Below are 18,208 nucleotides of genomic sequence, written 5' to 3' on the forward strand. Positions count from 1 at the left end.
TTTTCAAAATAAGGCAACGTAAGTTTTACAATCACCTCCTCCACCCCATCCCCCTTGTACAGTTGGGTATTCGCTTGAATGTATGTGCGAGGGTTAAGAAGGTATCTATTTGCTTGATTTCCTGTAAGAGCCAAAGTTATCTGACATCTAGAATTAACTATCATTTGTCTTCCTTTAGACATGGAATCAGAATATGCGTGGTGATGATTCCCCTTCTGGGTATCACTTGGTCGTTTGGTCTTCTATCGCCACTACACAAGACTTTTACCTACATTTTCACCATTCTCAACTCTACGCAGGTTTGTTGTGCATTTCTTCGATAAATTAGGGTGGCATTGCAACTAAAAATTGACAGGCTTAAAAAGAGACAAAAATCAATAAATCCATTTATCAATCAATCCTACTATCAAGATAATTTGGATATATCAACAAAGTTGAAATGGTAAATTGGCCACCGTAACGATTACAAAAGCTGACGTTTCGAGCCCCTCGTCGGAACGAATAGAGGAATTGTGGGTTGTATGTGCTTTTAAAGGCAGAAAATGGAGCTTCGTTATTGGTGAGAACATGGCAACGAGAAAAAAACGAATAAATTAGTGGAATGAAAAGCGGTCGCTGATCCCTGCAGGATTTAGACTGCCAGTTTGAAAGATTTTTTGTTCAAGAGTTTTACGGCTTTCCGTGCTGCCTAAGTGTAAGGAAAGACCGCAGATTGCCATATGTTGCTTAGAATGATTAGGTAAATTAAAATGTCTAGCGACTGGTTTCGATGTGTCCTTGTCATTCCTTTCCACGCCACGAAGGTGTTCTCGGAATCGGTCACCTAATCTTCTGCCTGTTTCGCCGATGTATATCTTTTTGCAATAAGTGCAAGTTATGCAATAGATTACAGTGGCGGAGGTGCACGTGAAGTGATCGGTGATCTTAATGGATCGTTTGGGTCCCGATATTTTATCAGTGTTGTGAATGAAAGGACACGTTTTGCATCGTGCACGAGTGCATTTAAAAGTGCCTGGTTGCTCATTAATCTGAAAAGAACTTCTACCCAAAAAATTGCTTATGTTTTTGTCGCGTTTGAATGAAATGAACGGAGGCTGCGAAAAGATAGTGCTTGTCTCTGTATCGTTTTGAAGTAATTTAGAGTTTTTAAGAATGATAGATTTAACTGAGTGGTTGTGAGGGTTAAACGTGAGAGTGAATGGAATGCGGTCGGAATCTTCCTTTTGTGACGTTTGTAGTGCTGAATGTCGATCAATAAGTTGGGCGCGGTGGTAACCCGCTTGAACGACAGAAACAGGGTAACCACGTTTATCGAAAAACTGGCACATTGACTCTGATTTGTGGTGGAAATCAGAGTCATCACTACATAAACGACGAGGTCTTAGAAACTTAGAAAAAGGAATGGAATTCTTAACGTGGGATGGATGCGAAGACGAATATAACAAGTAATTACGCGAGTCTGTAGGTTTGTAACACACACTAATGCCGAAACAGTTGCCTTCAATTGAAACTTTGATTTCTAAAAAGGATAAAGAATTGTCAGAAATTTCCCAGGTATATTTCAGAGCCGGGTGAAAAGAATTGACTGCGGTTATGAATTGAGTCAGCTCCTCTCTGGTAGAGGAGGTAGCGCCGATACAGTCGTCGATGTAGCGACCGTAGAGTTCAGGTTTGGAGCCGTTGTAGTGGCTGAAAGTTTGGTGTTCGACAAAACCTACAAAAAGATTGGCATAGCTATGTCCCGTTTTGGTCAGATATCTTCTATCAAGATATCTGACCGTCAATTATTTAGTCAGTCCATGGTTATCTCCAACCATCAATCAACCATTCAGTCATTTGGTCAATTTGATAGCAATTCAGCAGTTCAGCTAATGGGTTATTCCTTGGATTCCTTAATCCATGAAAGAAAATTTTCTCTACTTCGTCATATCATTTTGTTCCTTTACAAGCCTGATTAATTTTTCTAAGACTCAGGACAGTCTGATATGTTAAGATCATTTGAGTTAATTAGAGCTCCGTTAAGCTAAGATCTCTCTACGTAGCTTTATTTATACATGACTTGCTATCCATAATTACACTTTTATTAAAGGGTGTCCTGATTTTCATCCTGCACTGTGTGCGAAGTAGTCAGGTAAGAGCAATAATTGAAAGTAATAATAATGATAATAATGATGATGATAATGATGATGATGATGATCATCATCGTCATCATCATAATAACAATAATTATAATAATAAATAGTGTAAATCATGAATTCTACACAATTGGATGACGATTTTAAAGAGAGAAACTGACTCATGTCACGTTATGTTTACTTGTTAATTCACAGATTATGAAGCGCCTAAAAGGAAAAATGATCCCGAAGCAAATTGGTCAGATCAGAGCTCGTTTGAGAGGGAGAATGAACGTTGTTTCCCCATCTCCGAACAACAAAAACTCAGCCAGAAAGAATGCAAAGATCCCTGCGTTTGCCGGTGATGAAGTGTTGGCAATTAAATTGCACTCTCCCACAAAATATGAGTTGAAATAGGAATATATATATATAAGTAAATAGATTCGATAGGCGGCGGGTGATAGCTAAGCGACGATAATTCCTCAGTCGCAATTGATCCGTTTCAATTCGTCTTTCTGCTCGGTTAGTGGACAGTTCGTTAATTCAGAAATTAGGTTGTTCGTGGAGCGGTGGAGGCCGTTGACGTTTTTTAAGAATAATCTAATGAATCAGCCCTCCGCAGTCTTACTCAAATTGAGTTAGAGGATTCAGTTCGAGTCAATAGAGCAGTTCATATCTCGATAAGTCTTACAGTTTATGAAACCGTAGCAAAATTCATCAATCATTTATTTCGTTTAATGAAAGATAAAATTTTAGGATCATTCACGGTTTCCGGGAAACGAGCCCAAAAGCACCTGATCAAAAACGACCACGATTCCTCGTTTTGCCAAGCTTCGACATACGAGCCTCGATTATCCAATCGAGCCTCGATTTTGCAATCGTGCCTCGATTTTGCAATCGTGCCTCGATTTTCCAATCGAGCCTCGATTTTCCAATCGAGCCTCGATTTTCCAATCGAGCCTCGATTTTCCAATCGTGCCTCGATTTTCCAATCGAGCCTCGATTTTCTAATCGAGGCTCAATACGGGAGGGAGCCTGGGGTGAGCGAGAGTGGTCATGTTCTAGCAAACTTGTCGTCGCAAACTCAGGACTTTTTTGAAATTTTAAAAAGAACGCGAGAGAATATTTTTACACTTTTTAAAGAATATTTTTACACTTTACAAAGAATATTTTTTACAGAGATGGAGGAAATGGTCCTAAGGTAAGCATTGGTTTCTTCTGGTACATTGTTTTACCGGAGGGTGTTTGTTCCTACTTGCTGCTTCATAGTTTTCGGTTACGTAAGCTCGATAGATTTTCGCGTTCCTATTTTAATTGGTCATTTTTAGCCTAAAAAGGAACATAACTCTTAGGAAATGTTAAAATGGTTTGGACAAAAAAGACTGAGTAGAGGATGAGTAAAACTAACATTCCGGCACCAGAATTCAAGACAGTCACGCGTATGCATAGCTACCAGCTGACATTCATATTAGTGGGAATGGAAAAAAACAAAAGCAAAATTTTCTCATCTTGCAAACAAATGGTAAGAAGAATAATGTTAACTATACTTATGTCCATTTTCCAAGACCATAATAGCTCAGCAGCATTTCATGGAACATGTGAAAGTGTGGTGGGATACTATAATTTTTTTGAAGCTAAATTTGTTATCCAATTTTGTGTTTCACTCATTCTATTCAGATAATTTTGTGAAACACAATCATACTGTGATATTTTTTATAGCAGAGGAATCTATTTTAAATCAAAATTGACTAAATGTTCACAAATGAATGAACGTTGGAGGTTTTTAAAGAAACTGTGGTGCTGTGTCAGTGGGGGTAGATTAATTAAGATGAAATTGTAAACTGGCCACCCTGAAGATTCAAAAAGCTGACGTTTTGAGCATTAACCCTTTGTCAGAGTTAAGGGCCAATACTTGAAACTTCAGCTTTTTGACTCTCTACAGTACAGTGGCTAATTTATAATTTCAACTTAGTTGATATAACCAAATTAAATGTTGACTAGTAAGATTAACATGGACTTGACAATTAAGTTAAAAGAAATTAATTCTTATGAATTAATTTGATAGTTCAGAACAAATAAGATTCCTAAAATGTTAAATATTAACTTTGTAATAGATCCACCAAACTAATCAACTGTAAAAGCTATGACACAACTGCAACAGTTCACTTTTAACAAAATAATCAAGTGCTTGTTGAGCTGACCTTAATTTTCATATAGCCTGACCTAGCGCACTTTATTGACTGAAAAAAAAAACCTTAATCCTTATCTGCGATCATGACTAAAAAAAAAAAGCAAGACATTTTTGATATTAGTAACTGAATTGAATATTTTAATACCTATTAATTTAATAAATACAAGTTGATTTTACCATAGTAAATAATAAACTTAACATCAAATCTGCCATGTTTGTTGTTTAAGTTGAACCTGCTCTACATGAAATAAAATATCAAAATATCCACGGGTAAATTAAAATAAAGGTGTGACTAACTAGGGACATTTTTTTGGTTTGCATGCTTATGGATCATCTTCAAAATATGAACGAGTTTTAACTTCTTGCCACAATTTTTTATATATACATATATATGTATGTACTGTATAATGTAATTTTAACTTTGCCTACTCTTCAGTGCAAGGCAAGAATTAAGCCAAGGGGTCCCTACTCTAGATATTAAATCACTGTGCTCTCACCCAAGGAAGCCAATTTCACACCTTTCAGTAAAGTAAACATGGTTGTGGTTAAGGTTTATAGTTTCATAGAAGCCTAAATTTTTGCACTCTTTTAGAAGTCTTCTATATTGCATGTGCAACATCAACTATTAAATTCAAATCATAACTAGTTCCAGTATTCGATCTAGTTCATGTTTTTGTTTCATTTATTTGGAATATTCTATTCTGACACTAAATGAAATGGTTGTGGACTCCTACTGATGTAAAAACAGACTAAAAAACAAAGAAACAAACAAAAAGCAAGTTACCTCATACAGGTATATATTAAGTACTTCCAAAGCAGCTGGCAATAATTAAAGAAAACCAAAAAAAAAAAAAAACATGTGCTTACTATCCTTAGATGAGGGCACAATATTAAGATGACTAGCATTTCAGATTACGTGGGTATGAGTACAATTTTAGTATGAGCCTACTTAGACATTTTGCATATGTTGATTTACTGATCGTTTGATGCTTCATTTGTTGTCTTTGTTCTTGTGTTTATGTTTTGTTATGAAACAAGGACAAAAGCTTAGTGTTTTTCAAGCAAAAGAGAATGGCAGTTGAACCCGGAAACATGATTTGAAGTTCAATCAGTTACTTGGGGTCAGAAAGCATGAAATGAAAAATATATTTTGCTGTTTTTTGACATCGTATATTCAAGATTGGTCTGTAATTTTTTAAAATAAGGATTCCACTTTATGATGAATTGTTTACCACAATAAACAACTAAAACCTTGAAAAGCATAAAGACTCTGACATACTGGTGATGGTTTGAATGATGTCAGTTCTTGGAAGTTTGAAGATCATAGTTTGACCCAGACCATTTGTTTTTCAAATGACCCAATATAAAATGTCATGCAATACATATGACCCACTTTGACTAAATTCTAAACTGAACACTTTTAGTTCCTTATAACACCAACCATATTTACATTAGGCACTGAAGTTTTGGGCTCTACACTTGTTGTTTATCATCAAAACAAAGAACATTTTTAACTTGTTGCTTTATAGCAGCCTCTATTGAAGAAATTTTGAAGGACTCTAGCCAGCCTCTACCATTTTTGATGACCATGAAAATATGTGAAATATATGGGAAAGTGAAATTTTATTGCATTGTCCCAAGTTGTGTTTCTGGAAGTCTTTTAAATTACCCTAAGCAGTTTGATTGTGCATTTTTATATTTGGATCTGCTCTACATGAAATAAAATATGAAAACATCCACAGGTAAACAGAAAGAAAGGTGTGGCTGACAAGGGTCCTTTTAAAGTCTTTTTAAACTTTTAACATTCTGGGTGATTTTCCACCATTGGCTTTTTTCTTTTTGAGGTTGTTCTCCTGTCCTTCTTTTTCCTTTTCCTTTCATGTTTAACATGTTCCTTCCCCTCTTCATCTTTATGTTCCCTCTTTTTCTCTTCTTCTGTGTGCTCCCTCACTTCGTCTTCTTTCTTTTGCTCCTTTTTCTCTTCTACTTTCTTCTCCTCCTTGTTGATGTCTACACAACTTTCCTCTATTTCTTGTCCTTCTTCTGGGGAAAAAGTTATAATTTTAGACATTGTAGGCTGACCAGTAATTTTCTTTTTCTTGCTGTTGACTCACAATCATATATTTCTCTGATAATTATATTGTCCCAGTTTGGAGGGAAATGCTTTATAGATTGCCAGGTTAAGTAGGGGCCTTAGTTAAAAGGGTCAGTAGGAAATTTCCATAATCCATGGTCTCCAGGTCAAGAATATACATTTCCATGTTCTTTCAATATCTTCTAATAGAGTCTAATCATTTTGTTCAACCTTCTGATTAAATTCTTTTGTAGCTCTAATGACATCCTTATGCCATGTTATCCTCTAAAATGCAGTAGGATGCCAGTGGATCAACTATCATCAGAGATGGCCACTTTTACCAACATTAAAATCAGTATCCTTACTGGTTGGTAAAATACTGGTTATTTTACTTATTAGATAATATGCTTCTCACCTGCTTGTGCAAAAATAATTCCAGATGTACCTGGTAGTGGTTCCTGAAACAAGATAAAAAGTAAAGGGAAGTATGCCATCCACAAGAGTCACGTGTAACTTACTTTTAACAACAAGGGACAATGGCAAAAACCAAGATGCCACTGCCTCAATCTCTTACTTTCCTTTATAACCATGACTATTATAACGTAGATATAGTATTATAAAATTAAATAGTCACTAATGAAATGTACATGAACTAATCTAATTACATGACCTCATATTTCAATGGCAAATTAAAAAAGGGCATTCAATACCTTTACTAAACACACTTGGAAAATGATGTTACTAACATGATCTCTATTTACTTAGTTATTTAGGTTGATAAGTTGTTTAGATTATAGCATGACCCTTATTTAAAACTATAGTGATAATAGATACTGTCAGTTGTTCCACCTTGCTGTTGTTAATATTATTTGGTCAGGTGTTGATGTTAGTGTTATGCAGGAGGAAGCCATGACAGTTCATTTTGTTCAGTTGTATGTATATTGACATATCTTAAATTATTTTGGTTAAAATGAGAACTAGATCACATGAAGATCATTAAGTAAGTCTGCACAAAATAATGCTTCTCGCAAAGAACCTTGTCCCAAGGGACCCGTCAGTCTGCCCCAAGTGTTGCGGCTCACGAAGAACCTCGTCCCAAGGGACCTTTAAGTCTGCCCCAAGTGTCGCGGCTCACGAAGAACCTCGTCCCAAGGGAACTTTCAGTCTGCCCCAAGTGTCGCGGCTCACGGAGAACCTCGTCCCAAGGGACCAGTCAGTCTGCCCCAAGTGTCGCGGCTCACGAAGAACCTCGTCCCAAGGGACCTTTCAGTCTGCCCCAAGTGTCGCGGCTCACGAAGAACCTCGTCCCAAGGGACCCGTCAGTCTGCCCCAAGTGTCGCGGCTCACGAAGAACCTCGTCCCAAGGGACCCGTCAGTCTGCCCCAAGTGTCGCGGCTCACGAAGAACCTCGTCCCAAGGGACCCGTCAGTCTGCCCCAAGTGTCGCGGCTCACGAAGAACCTCGTCCCAAGGGACCTTTCAGTCTGCCCCAAGTGTCGCGGCTCACGAAGAACCTCGTCCCAAGAGACCTGTCAGTCTGCCCCAAGTGTCGCGGCTCACGAAGAACCTCGTCCCAAGGGACCTTTCAGTCTGCCCCTAGTGTCGCGGCTCACGAAGAACCTTGTCCCAAGGGACCCGTCAGTCTGCCTAAGTGTCACGGCCCACAAAGAACCTCGTCCCAAGGGACATGCGAGTTTTTTAAGTTTAAGTCAACTTTTTTTGGTCAATGATCTATGGAACATACAATGCAATATGTTATGGTAGGGTTTTCATAATGTAGCATACTACCAATAATTTTACGTGACATTTTAATGTGCACTACTTCCCTTACCTCATTTGTTTTGCTTGTGTTCGAATCTTCATCTGTCAGGAGGAGAACTAGTCTCAGTATGTAAAAATACACAATTTAATATACCTATATTTTACTATAATTGCTCAAGCAATACAGGTGATGATGATTTATCCAGTAAATTACAGAATTGTATGGCGACTCTCATTGTTTATCAGGTAACAAATATGAAATTAATAAGCCCTCAACACATAACTTAACATATGACCAGTGTTGATTTTTGGCATTAAGGCAATTTCTTCTGAAATTTTTTAAAGAAAGATGTTATCTCTGTTTTTAGGAACATCATGTAGTCCTAATGTTTGTCCTTATTTTCTGCTTATTATCACTGAGCAAGGCAGATTGCCTGTAATTTTCTTGTTGGGTTGCATTACCTTTGCTAAGACTGGGTCTGCTTTTCATGCATGTTCAGTATCATTTGAAGGTACTTCATTTTTATTCTTTACATTGTTTTTTTCATTTTTTGGTAATTACTAGTTTAATACATAATATTTGTATTCCTCACCTAGTATTGTGGATGAAGGGTCACCCTCCAACTGCAAATCGGGAATATTTCCTTGGAATGTCACCTGCAGGCAAAATGAGGAAAGCCATCATGTGACCCAGAATTAACATTTCTTATTTCCTTACCATTAACAATTTCAAAATTTATGCTTAACTCTATGAATAAAGCTCAGGTCATAACCCAAACTTTCAACCTGGGTATACAAAATGAATAGTCAAAAAAGATGATTTTGTCTTTTAATAATAATCAAACTGAAAAATTAGGCTGTGTGGAGAAAGAAACGGTTTATACTAAAGACTGGCTATGGTGATAAGAGCTTTCCAGTTTACTTCTTCAATAATACACATTCTTTTTTTCTGTTTTGATCACTTGTGCCATTTTGCTTCATGTCACACACTCATAGGCAGATAATTTGCAGCAAATTGACCAGTCCGAGCATACACTTTACTTAATATGTGGTGTTGTATCATACATTCAAAGATAAGTTGTTACTATGTGTATTCACTTTTTTCTAACCTCTGATCCCAGAAGGGATTTAATCTCTGCCTCATCCTGGATTAAAAAAAAAAAAACAAGTTAACAGAATCAAAGATAAGGTTTAATACATAAATTCCACAGTATTTACCAGGGTAGCTGTTTGAACACTTTACAACTGTGACTTTCAAACCTCATGCAGGCACATTGGTGAATATGCAAGCAAAAATCCCCTCAAAATTCGTAATTGTATTATGTATCTCATAATGATTAATTTTGTGTGCTAAGAAATACCAGGAGATAGCATATCATTTGCCATATTTTTTCCACCACCTCTAAAAATCAGGATTAAAAGGGTATTTTGAACAAATTTGAATTCACCAAAGGCATTCCATTTGCCTTCTTGAAATAACACAAGTATATTTTAGACTCCAACTCCAGATTTCTAGTACTGTAGTTGTTATTTGTTTTATGCAATATTATTATTTACTTACTCTCTCATGAATATGAAGCACCTCTGGTCTCTCCAAGAGGTCTCCATGTTTTACCACTTCCCTACCTCTTTGGATAGAGAAGTGTAATGGGAGAGCATTGTTGGAGCCTGCCCAGTCATATACTTCCTATATCATTTAAACAGGAAAAAGGTTAGATTTCTTTTTATAAAAAGCTATCTGCCAATCACTGTATGTCTACATAATTTTACCAAAGTGCTATTTACAGTTTAATAATTTGTATCATTGTTCATATGTACCTGGAAGAAGGCACCTTTGATGAACTGGCGCTCTTCCTTGCCGTTTGAGTGGCGGAGGATGATTTTCACTTTCTCTTTTTTTTCTTCCCGACTGACATCTGTAACTCTGGCTTGTCGGGCTTTCCTTATCTTGCTTGATTCTTTAATCTTACAGAATAAATACATGACAACCTCAGTAATATTTCATTGATAATGTAGAAAAAAGATCTTGAAATTTCTGCTGCTAAGTCTTAAAAGAGAAAGTGGTAATTATAGCAGTTTTTTTGGTAACAAGTATTATTTATGTTGAATCACTTCATTTCACTCATTTCCTTTCCTGTTTGGGGATATGTCTCTGAAACTTGGGCCATACTTTGATGGCTGGTGCTTGTTTTGGCTCCTGAAGTCTTAAAGGAAGCCTTCTAAAAATAATCCTCATTTCATTGCCTGACTTTCTCCTAATGTGTTCTTTATTTTTGTTTATTTCCAACAGGTAATCATGCGACGATTGACATAATTGATATTGGCATTATTTGTGCTATGTAAGTATTTGGGAAAAGCTATTTACCTTGTCATCCTCTATTGCCTTTTGCAATGCACTCTCCTGCTCCTTCTTAGGTGAACGATCCTGCTCTAACCTCTCCCTATTGGAAACAATGAATAACTTATGGTGAATCTCACCAGTGTTCACTTTGATTTGCTGCATCTGTCTGGATAATCAAAACATATTAACCACATAATTTGCATACACCTAGGGTTTTTTAATGTTTGTTAATTGCGAACAAGACATTGTTTGAAACAGCTTAGTATCTGATGTATGAATAACACATCAGACTTGAGCTATATGAGTTTATGAAAATTTTCTGTAAGATCATAAGGTTGTCAATGGGTAACAAGCTGGAAATAATTATTTCTACCTTTATCTTATCGAATATTAAAGATCTCTTACCATTCCCTTGTGAATGCATCCACAGCATCTGCTGCCCTTTTTACTGCATCCACCACATCTTCCTTTGTTGCCAATTTTAGGTTGTCTCCTTGTTATAAGAATCCAAAATACAACAATTTTGTTTCCAGCCATCTTTAAGTCAAATCAGATCAATATTAACCTATGATGTTCAATTTTTAAAAAGGGGCCAAAAAGACATATTAAAACAATTTACCAAAAAGTGGCAACATTTATGCAAGGTCAAACTGGTATGTAGGTAGTATACTGGTGCCTGATGATGGCTTGGGATATTGTACATGACTGCAAGTCAACCTTAAAATTAAAGAGTACATTATCTTTAAATTAATATAAGACTTAAGGTAAGGGAAGCGCTTTTAAAGCAATGGGAGTTTTTCCTCAATCTTCCTTATGTTTATTGTCTGTTTTGACTTGTGCCTACACATAGTGATGACATTAAAATTGAATGAGTACAGACTGACTTGCAGGCATGGGATCCTTTTCAAACATTCCAAACTGAACGTTATTTGTCAAGAAAAGCTTATTACTATTATCAATATAAAATTCCTTTCATTAACATTTACCAACCTTTTCAACAAATTGTATTTTGAGGCTATTTACATTCTTAAAATGCTCACCACAAAAACGCTCTATGAGGATAGGCTGAGAAGTTGTGGGTGCCATTATGAGTAAATCGGACCCAGCACTTCCAAATTTTCTTTTCAATGTCATAAAAAATAACATAAAATGGTAAGAAGAGTTTGAGAACATTGAAAATTATGGGCATTATTGCATCTATTATTGGTGCGTAGAGGTTGTTATGGGGCACTAAATATAGCATAAGGAAACACAACATAGACTAGAAGATAACAGGATATTTTGATATGCTCAGTACTACAGAAAGTAAAACACCCTATTATAAGTACATCCTGGAAGGGAACAGGAGATGTCAACATCCCTTAATAATGAAGAAACATATCTATGCACACACTCTTTACAGTACACAATATCAGTACTTCAGATGTATCCATTTTTAAATATTAGTAAAGTGTGAGAATTACATTACAATCTTGATGTTTAGCCATTAAGACTTAGGAAACTTTTTTAACTTTGACCTTTTTGTCTCGGATCTTATACCCCATTCACACCAGAAAACTTGTTTAGTTAAACCAGGTTTAACTGAATAAAAATCAGAAGCAGAGAACTGAAAAACTAAATTTTCCACAAGATTCAAGCAATTGCTAAATTGTATTTTTAATGTGCCACATTTGAAGTCAACCAAATATTGATTTGAGCAGCTTCTATGGAGCTGTTGTGTTAAACCATGTTTAACAAAACAGCTTTAAAGCATGTTTAGGCTTTGGTGTGAATGGGGTATTAGTAAACATCCAAAACACGGATAGTAATTCAATACCTTCTCTCCCAGATCTGGATTTTTCTTTAGTTATCCAAAAGTATAAGTTTCCATGATTGACTCCATGTAGAATATTCAGAATCCTGATGATTTAAGAGAGAGATAAACATATTTGATTACTAATTAAAATTATTTACTACTTAATGTGAAATATAGCATGCATGCATCATACAGTGGATATTAAAAATCTTGAATACCCTTTGTGATGTTTGTGAGTGATGTTTAAGCGTGATGTTTGTATTTCAAATTATAATGTAATTTACGTGTGATGTGCGATCCTCGCAGTAGATAGTGCTATTTATGCAATAGCGAAAATCAGACCTGAAAAAAATCAAGCCTGTACGGGACTCGAACCACTGACCTCTGCGATACTAGTGCAGCGCTCTACCAATTGAGCTAACAAGCCAACTGGGAGCAGGCTGTTAAGTTGATTCGTAATAAACCCGTGAAAGTGATAAATGAGATGCAATGAATATATAAAGTTCATATATTTTTGAACTGCAGTATTAGATACGTGTGATGTGCGATCCTTGCAGTAGCGCTATCTACTGCGAGGATCGCACATCACACGTATCTAATACCGCAGTTCAAAAATATATGAACTTTATATATTCATTGCATCTTATAATGTAATTTATGTTTGAAAACACAGAAACCAGTCAGTTGGAGTAACCTTCTATGTACAAAAAAATTGTCATGTGGGTACACATTGCACCAGGTAAGCATGGTCACTTTTGATGTCTCCATGTGTTTTTAAGTTATATACACAGAAAAGTTTAAAGGCACAGTTCATGCATATGTCTCTCAATAAGAAAAATTAACTATTATGAACTATGATATTAACCTATTTATTTTGTCACTGTGACTTAGTGTAATCGGAAGCTGTTTCTGCAGAGTGCAGCCTGCTTTTAGAGATAAAAATAACCTTTTATTAACTATTGATAGTCACCTTATCACATCAGGTATGTTGTCACCTTCTTGTAGGATCACTGTAACCATGCTTCTCTGGTCAGACCTGGCCTGGTGACACATCTAGATACACAAATTTATAAATTAAAGTAGAGTTAGATTTAATGTTATTTCTTTTGGTGTTATGATGCAACACAGTGCATTGTTGCAATGCATGCATTAGGACTATATGTCACCTAGAGAAATTAAAGTTGACAGACAGTAACTGTAGTATACTTTTCCAAATGGGTCTGTTCCTCAGCAAGTGAAATTGACATATGACAAATGTGGCTTCACAAAAGTTTACAGGCTATTTTTATTTCAAATGTGACTGCTAATATATTTTACTTCTCATTAACTCAACACATTGACACCTAGGCATGCTAACTGTATTTATTTACAACAGTTTCCTTGAAAATTGCAAGCCATCCGGGCAAACATAACATCGCTATTTAACACAAACCTCCTCATATGTTAAGTTCAAAAAGATTGGTAGGAGAATATCCTCATGGGCTGATGCCACCTCCATCAGCACTTGTTCACAGTAAAGCACATCCCATGCTCTGTCCACACTCCATTGCACTACAAAATTATTATATTGTGGTCTACAAATAGTAGTGGTATTCAATCAAACTGTCATCCTTTAAGGACATCTGTGTCAAAATCTTCTAAGGGTTGGGTTTTTTCCAAACTCTTCTTCCATTTTCCTTCTTGAAATAACAAGTATATTTTAGACTCCAATTCCAGATTTCTAGCCCTTTTGTTATTTGTTTTATGCAATATTATTATTTACAAATAGTAACAATGTTCAATTGAACTGTCACCATTAAGGACCTGTGCCAAAATCTTCTAAGGGTTGTTGTTTTTTTTTTGTTTTGTTTCCATTCCCCAACTCTTGCTGTAGTTTGAAATATGAATCAGACAACTACATAGGGTATAAGCAAGGTTAAGCTTTCTATTTTAGGTTCAAATGCTACTTTTGGCATGAATATTGTTTTGTATCTGGTGGAAATTTATCTAATGTCATCATCCAGGGAGAGCCCTGCATGTAATTGCATTAAATTATTGACAATAATTCCAACATACCTTGATTATTCAGATCCAGAACTCCTAAGGAACTCATAAATTATTGAAAATATTATTGAATTATTGACAATATTTCCAACATACCTCGAGTATTCAGATCCAGAACTCCTAAGGAACTCATATCTTCTTCTACAACCCCAGCTTAAATGTAATGGCACAAAATTGAATGAATTTCAAGAACATTACTTATTGTGCATTACTTCATGCTACAAAACTGCACGAGTCAGTCAGTCTATCTGTCTATATCACACTGTACTCTACTCTACTATAATACTGAAGATTATCCTATTCTTCATCAACAGGAGACCCAATTGTTCATCTCTCTTATTTTTCAATTAAATTACTGAGTAAATAAAATTATGTTCAAGCTAATCCCACTTTGGCTTTTTTAAGTGTATCTGTTTTTTAATCCATTTTATAGAAACATACCTGTTTCCCACTGTTCTGTGCCAGTTAAATGACATGCTATAATAAATGTAGAAAAATATATGGTGTAAAAATTTCCTCCTTTTTGATTTAATTTCTTGATCAGTCTCACATAAATATTGTTGATTTACATCATACCTAATGTGTAAATCTGACTTGGCTTACTTTGTTAGGGCACTTTCTCAGTGTTAAGACTTAAAACACTGGCTTTTAATAGTGCTCTGTAAATTTGCCTTATAAATGGTATTACATGATACAATTTGAAATCATCTATGTAAACTATCTGCAGTTTTAAACTTGATTTCTAGTGTAATGTGCATGCTTTTTTCAGAAAATATCCTTACCCACCCCGGAGATAACTATTAGATATTCCAATCAGGATTGGGTTTTTGGTCTGCAATAGCCAAAGATCATGATTTTTTTTTTTTTGGGGGGGGGGGGGGGGGTCATAGAGGAAAAATAATAAAACCAGCATTTTGATGCTCTTTAATCATTCACCATGGTATTACCTGAGTCAACATTTACTGGGTTACTAGCTAAATAGCTCCTGTCGAGGTCACTGGTAGCCATGTCATCAAAAGCAGAAACACCATCTGTTCAAAAAAAAAAACACAACACAGTTTTGAATTGTGTCACATCATAATCATATACAGGCAGATGGGTCACCTGCTTCCAGTCAAGATGCAAATGGAAGATTGAATAAAAAACATTAACTAAGTTTATAACTAGTGTGCAAATCAATCAAACACTTGCATTCACCTGTAGGCAATGTCAAGTCCACTTGATTAACAACACCACTTGCCACCCTTGCTTCATCACTGGAAGTCCCTGGCTGGATGACTGAGTTTCTCACACTTGTTTGAGATGAGCTGGGATTTGGGTGAGTGGTTGATTGTTGAGAAAGCGAGGAAGGGTTGGAATTGAGCAGAGCAGAGGAAAGGGAGGTTTGGGATTGGTTTGTGGAGGGTGGGTTAGAATTAGGCTGAGCTAGGAAAATGGAGGGCTGGAATTGGTTGGTGGATGGTGGGTCTGAATTGGGCTGCTCAGGGTGATGGGAGGGATGGGATTGGTTTGTGGAGGGTGGGTTGGAATTGGGCTGAACAGAGGGAAGGGAAGGATGGTTGGGATTGGTAACTCCTGGTGTTGGTATGGACTCAGGGTTAGGGTTAGATCCTGAGATGAGAAATAAAACAAAGACTTTAAATCAGCCATTTGAATTACCATTAAAATAGTGGAAAGATGCAAGAATTACTAGTTTTTTATTGATAAATCTATGACAAACAAATATTGAAAATTTTTAAGAGGCAAAGATCCTTATTGCCAGTCGGCCAATCAATGGTAATGAACATTAAAAGGGTAAATATTGAAAAGTCAGAATTTAAATATCAAAGTTTTTATTTCTCAGCAGATTAATTGGGTTATGTTGTTGCTTTTGTCTTTCAAAGACCACTGGTGATTTTCTTTTTAATTGCAGCAAAAATGTATTTCCACTTCAAGGAGGCTGTTATTTCCAGAACGCTGTTATTGCAATTCTAACAGGCATTTGTGGGTACTGCAGCCATATATTTTACTCCACTACAGTTATATTCATGTCAACATGCAAATTTGCTAAAGACCAGCCTTTGCAGCACAGTTATCTTGTGGCTTTGCCAAAATTGGCTTTTACTATCTTTACTTATGGGTCACATGACACAGATGTGTATGCACTCAATGCGATCTTTTGGTGCTGACTGCAATGACACAAACCCTTGATTGATTATTAAAGTTTACACTAACCTCCATTTCTCGGGTGTTGCAAAACCATGTATATGCGCCTGGAATTGGAACTCCCCTTGCCATAAATTCTAAATATTTCCTTGGCGTCTGGTATGCCTCTGTAAACTTTTTCCATTTTGCTCCCACGGCTCGTAGACTTGTATAGACGAATTCTATGGAAAGGAAAGTTCAACATCGACTCTACGTACAGTTTACAGTGGCTATATGAAATAACATTTGAATTCACTAAATAGTAAATAAAGTATGGGGCAAATCTAAATAGAGATGATCAATAATAAGTTTCTAGACTTGTTTGGCATGTAATATTCCAGTCCATATTCCCCTCTACTCCTTTACCCACTCCCCCTGCCTCAATGATTAGCCTCCTGTCAATCTGGAAATTCTAGTTGAGATTCCTGCTTTCCTTAATTAAATAATTTTACCAATTGCCTGTTTTCACTGTGTAACCATTGCACAGGTAAAGTCAAGAATAGAAGAGATAAAAAAAGTTAAATATCGAAATTGTCTCGGTAAGATTGAGATCTGTGCGTAGTTTAGAGCGATAAGTATTCTGATCAAACTGAAAATCCGTTTAAATGTAAGTCTTCGAGTAACGACTGATGATTCCTTTCTTTTTTAATTTTGATGACGTTGCGTGAAATGACTCTAAATGGGGTGGATCAGGCTAAATTTCGGCCCAACCTTACACGTGTTATAAAAGGTGCTGTTTTTATATATTACGTGCACATTTAACTCCATTGCAGGCCTTACATTCGTAGCAAGTTCACTGCTCATACTTTGGTTTTAATGAATGATCCGAAGCAAATAGCTAAAGGATAAGTGGTAAATTTTGAATCCTTTGTCGCGTGGCTAAAATTTGAATTGTTTTGCTCTACCTGGGTTTTACGTGACCACACACTTCTGAGTTTACATTCAGTATTCAATGCAAACAACCTGCATGCGGGATAAAGTGCTTTTGTACTTAACCTACCTATCCAAGTCAACAGCCGCAAGTCCAGCAAAATTTTCCTTGACCAGCTCTTTTATCTTTGCACTCGAATAGTTGCCTCCAATTTGAATGTCTTTCACTCTACCCTCGCGATTCAGCAGTACCCACGGATTTCCACGCGGTGTACACTTCGCCTTTCCCTTCAGCCATACGAACACTTTACTCGTTGACTTTCCTATCGGCTGAGGTGACCCGCAATCGCTTCCAGAGCTGGAATCGCCTGAATCTCCCATGTTCGAATATCCTTGGTCAATTCAGTCAAGTGATTTATTGGTGAAATCCAAACGAACAGGCCCTTTTTTGTTCTGCCTTAAAAGCACGAGTTCGGCACGTGAATAAGAAAACCGAAACCAATCAACTTCATTGTTGGGGGGGGCCCCAGTGGAGTAATATACCAAAAGACTATTTCCGCTATCACACATTACTTTTGTGTAAAGTAAAGGTTTTGAGCGTTCCCGAACCACTCAAGAAGTGGCGTTAGTTAGGGGTTTAGGCACAGCTCTTTATTCCTTAATTTTCGATTACGCAAAAGAAGAAAAAACCGCTGGCAGTGGTTTGGAAAAGGAAGAAGGTGGGAGGTGGAAAAATCAACCAGCCATCGCTCAATAAAATGATTAAGAAAGCTGATACCAATCAACTTCATTGTCGGAAGGGAGTCAATGAGACAGGCGTTACAAAAAAAAATGAA

At 36.5% G+C, this 18,208-nt stretch overlaps 2 protein-coding genes across 2 annotated transcripts in view; one reads left to right on the top strand and one right to left on the bottom strand.

Moving 5' to 3' along the window:
- The window catches only part of LOC148718650 (uncharacterized), a 28,199-nt gene extending 11,662 nt beyond the window's left edge, over positions 1-16,537 (top strand). Inside the window, exons 17-23 of the mRNA XM_088740905.1 lie at positions 179-299; positions 2,090-2,131; positions 2,331-3,315; positions 10,430-10,478; positions 12,949-13,014; positions 15,522-15,636; positions 16,231-16,537. Of these exons, the coding sequence (XP_088597031.1) occupies positions 179-299; positions 2,090-2,131; positions 2,331-2,531 (364 nt within the window). The 3' untranslated portion in view covers positions 2,532-3,315; positions 10,430-10,478; positions 12,949-13,014; positions 15,522-15,636; positions 16,231-16,537. The remainder of the gene's footprint in view (positions 1-178; positions 300-2,089; positions 2,132-2,330; positions 3,316-10,429; positions 10,479-12,948; positions 13,015-15,521; positions 15,637-16,230) is intronic.
- On the bottom strand, positions 4,414-17,811 carry LOC111345200 (uncharacterized). Its single transcript, XM_088740906.1, has 19 exons — positions 17,503-17,811; positions 16,533-16,684; positions 15,510-15,929; positions 15,266-15,349; positions 14,760-14,795; positions 14,415-14,471; positions 13,708-13,826; positions 13,246-13,328; positions 12,297-12,379; positions 11,521-11,607; positions 10,886-10,973; positions 10,505-10,580; positions 9,958-10,104; positions 9,701-9,826; positions 9,249-9,284; positions 8,733-8,796; positions 8,210-8,256; positions 6,795-6,837; positions 4,414-6,348 (listed from the first exon to the last, which is right to left on the bottom strand). The coding sequence occupies exons 1-19, from the start codon at positions 17,751-17,753 to the stop codon at positions 6,104-6,106; spliced, it is 2,244 nt and encodes a 747-aa protein (XP_088597032.1). The 5' UTR covers positions 17,754-17,811; the 3' UTR covers positions 4,414-6,103.
- Between the last annotated feature and the right edge of the window lie 397 nt (positions 17,812-18,208).

This window comes from Stylophora pistillata, chromosome 12, assembly GCF_964205215.1.
Source record: "Stylophora pistillata chromosome 12, jaStyPist1.2, whole genome shotgun sequence".
In the NCBI taxonomy this organism is placed as follows: Eukaryota; Metazoa; Cnidaria; class Anthozoa; order Scleractinia; family Pocilloporidae; genus Stylophora; species Stylophora pistillata.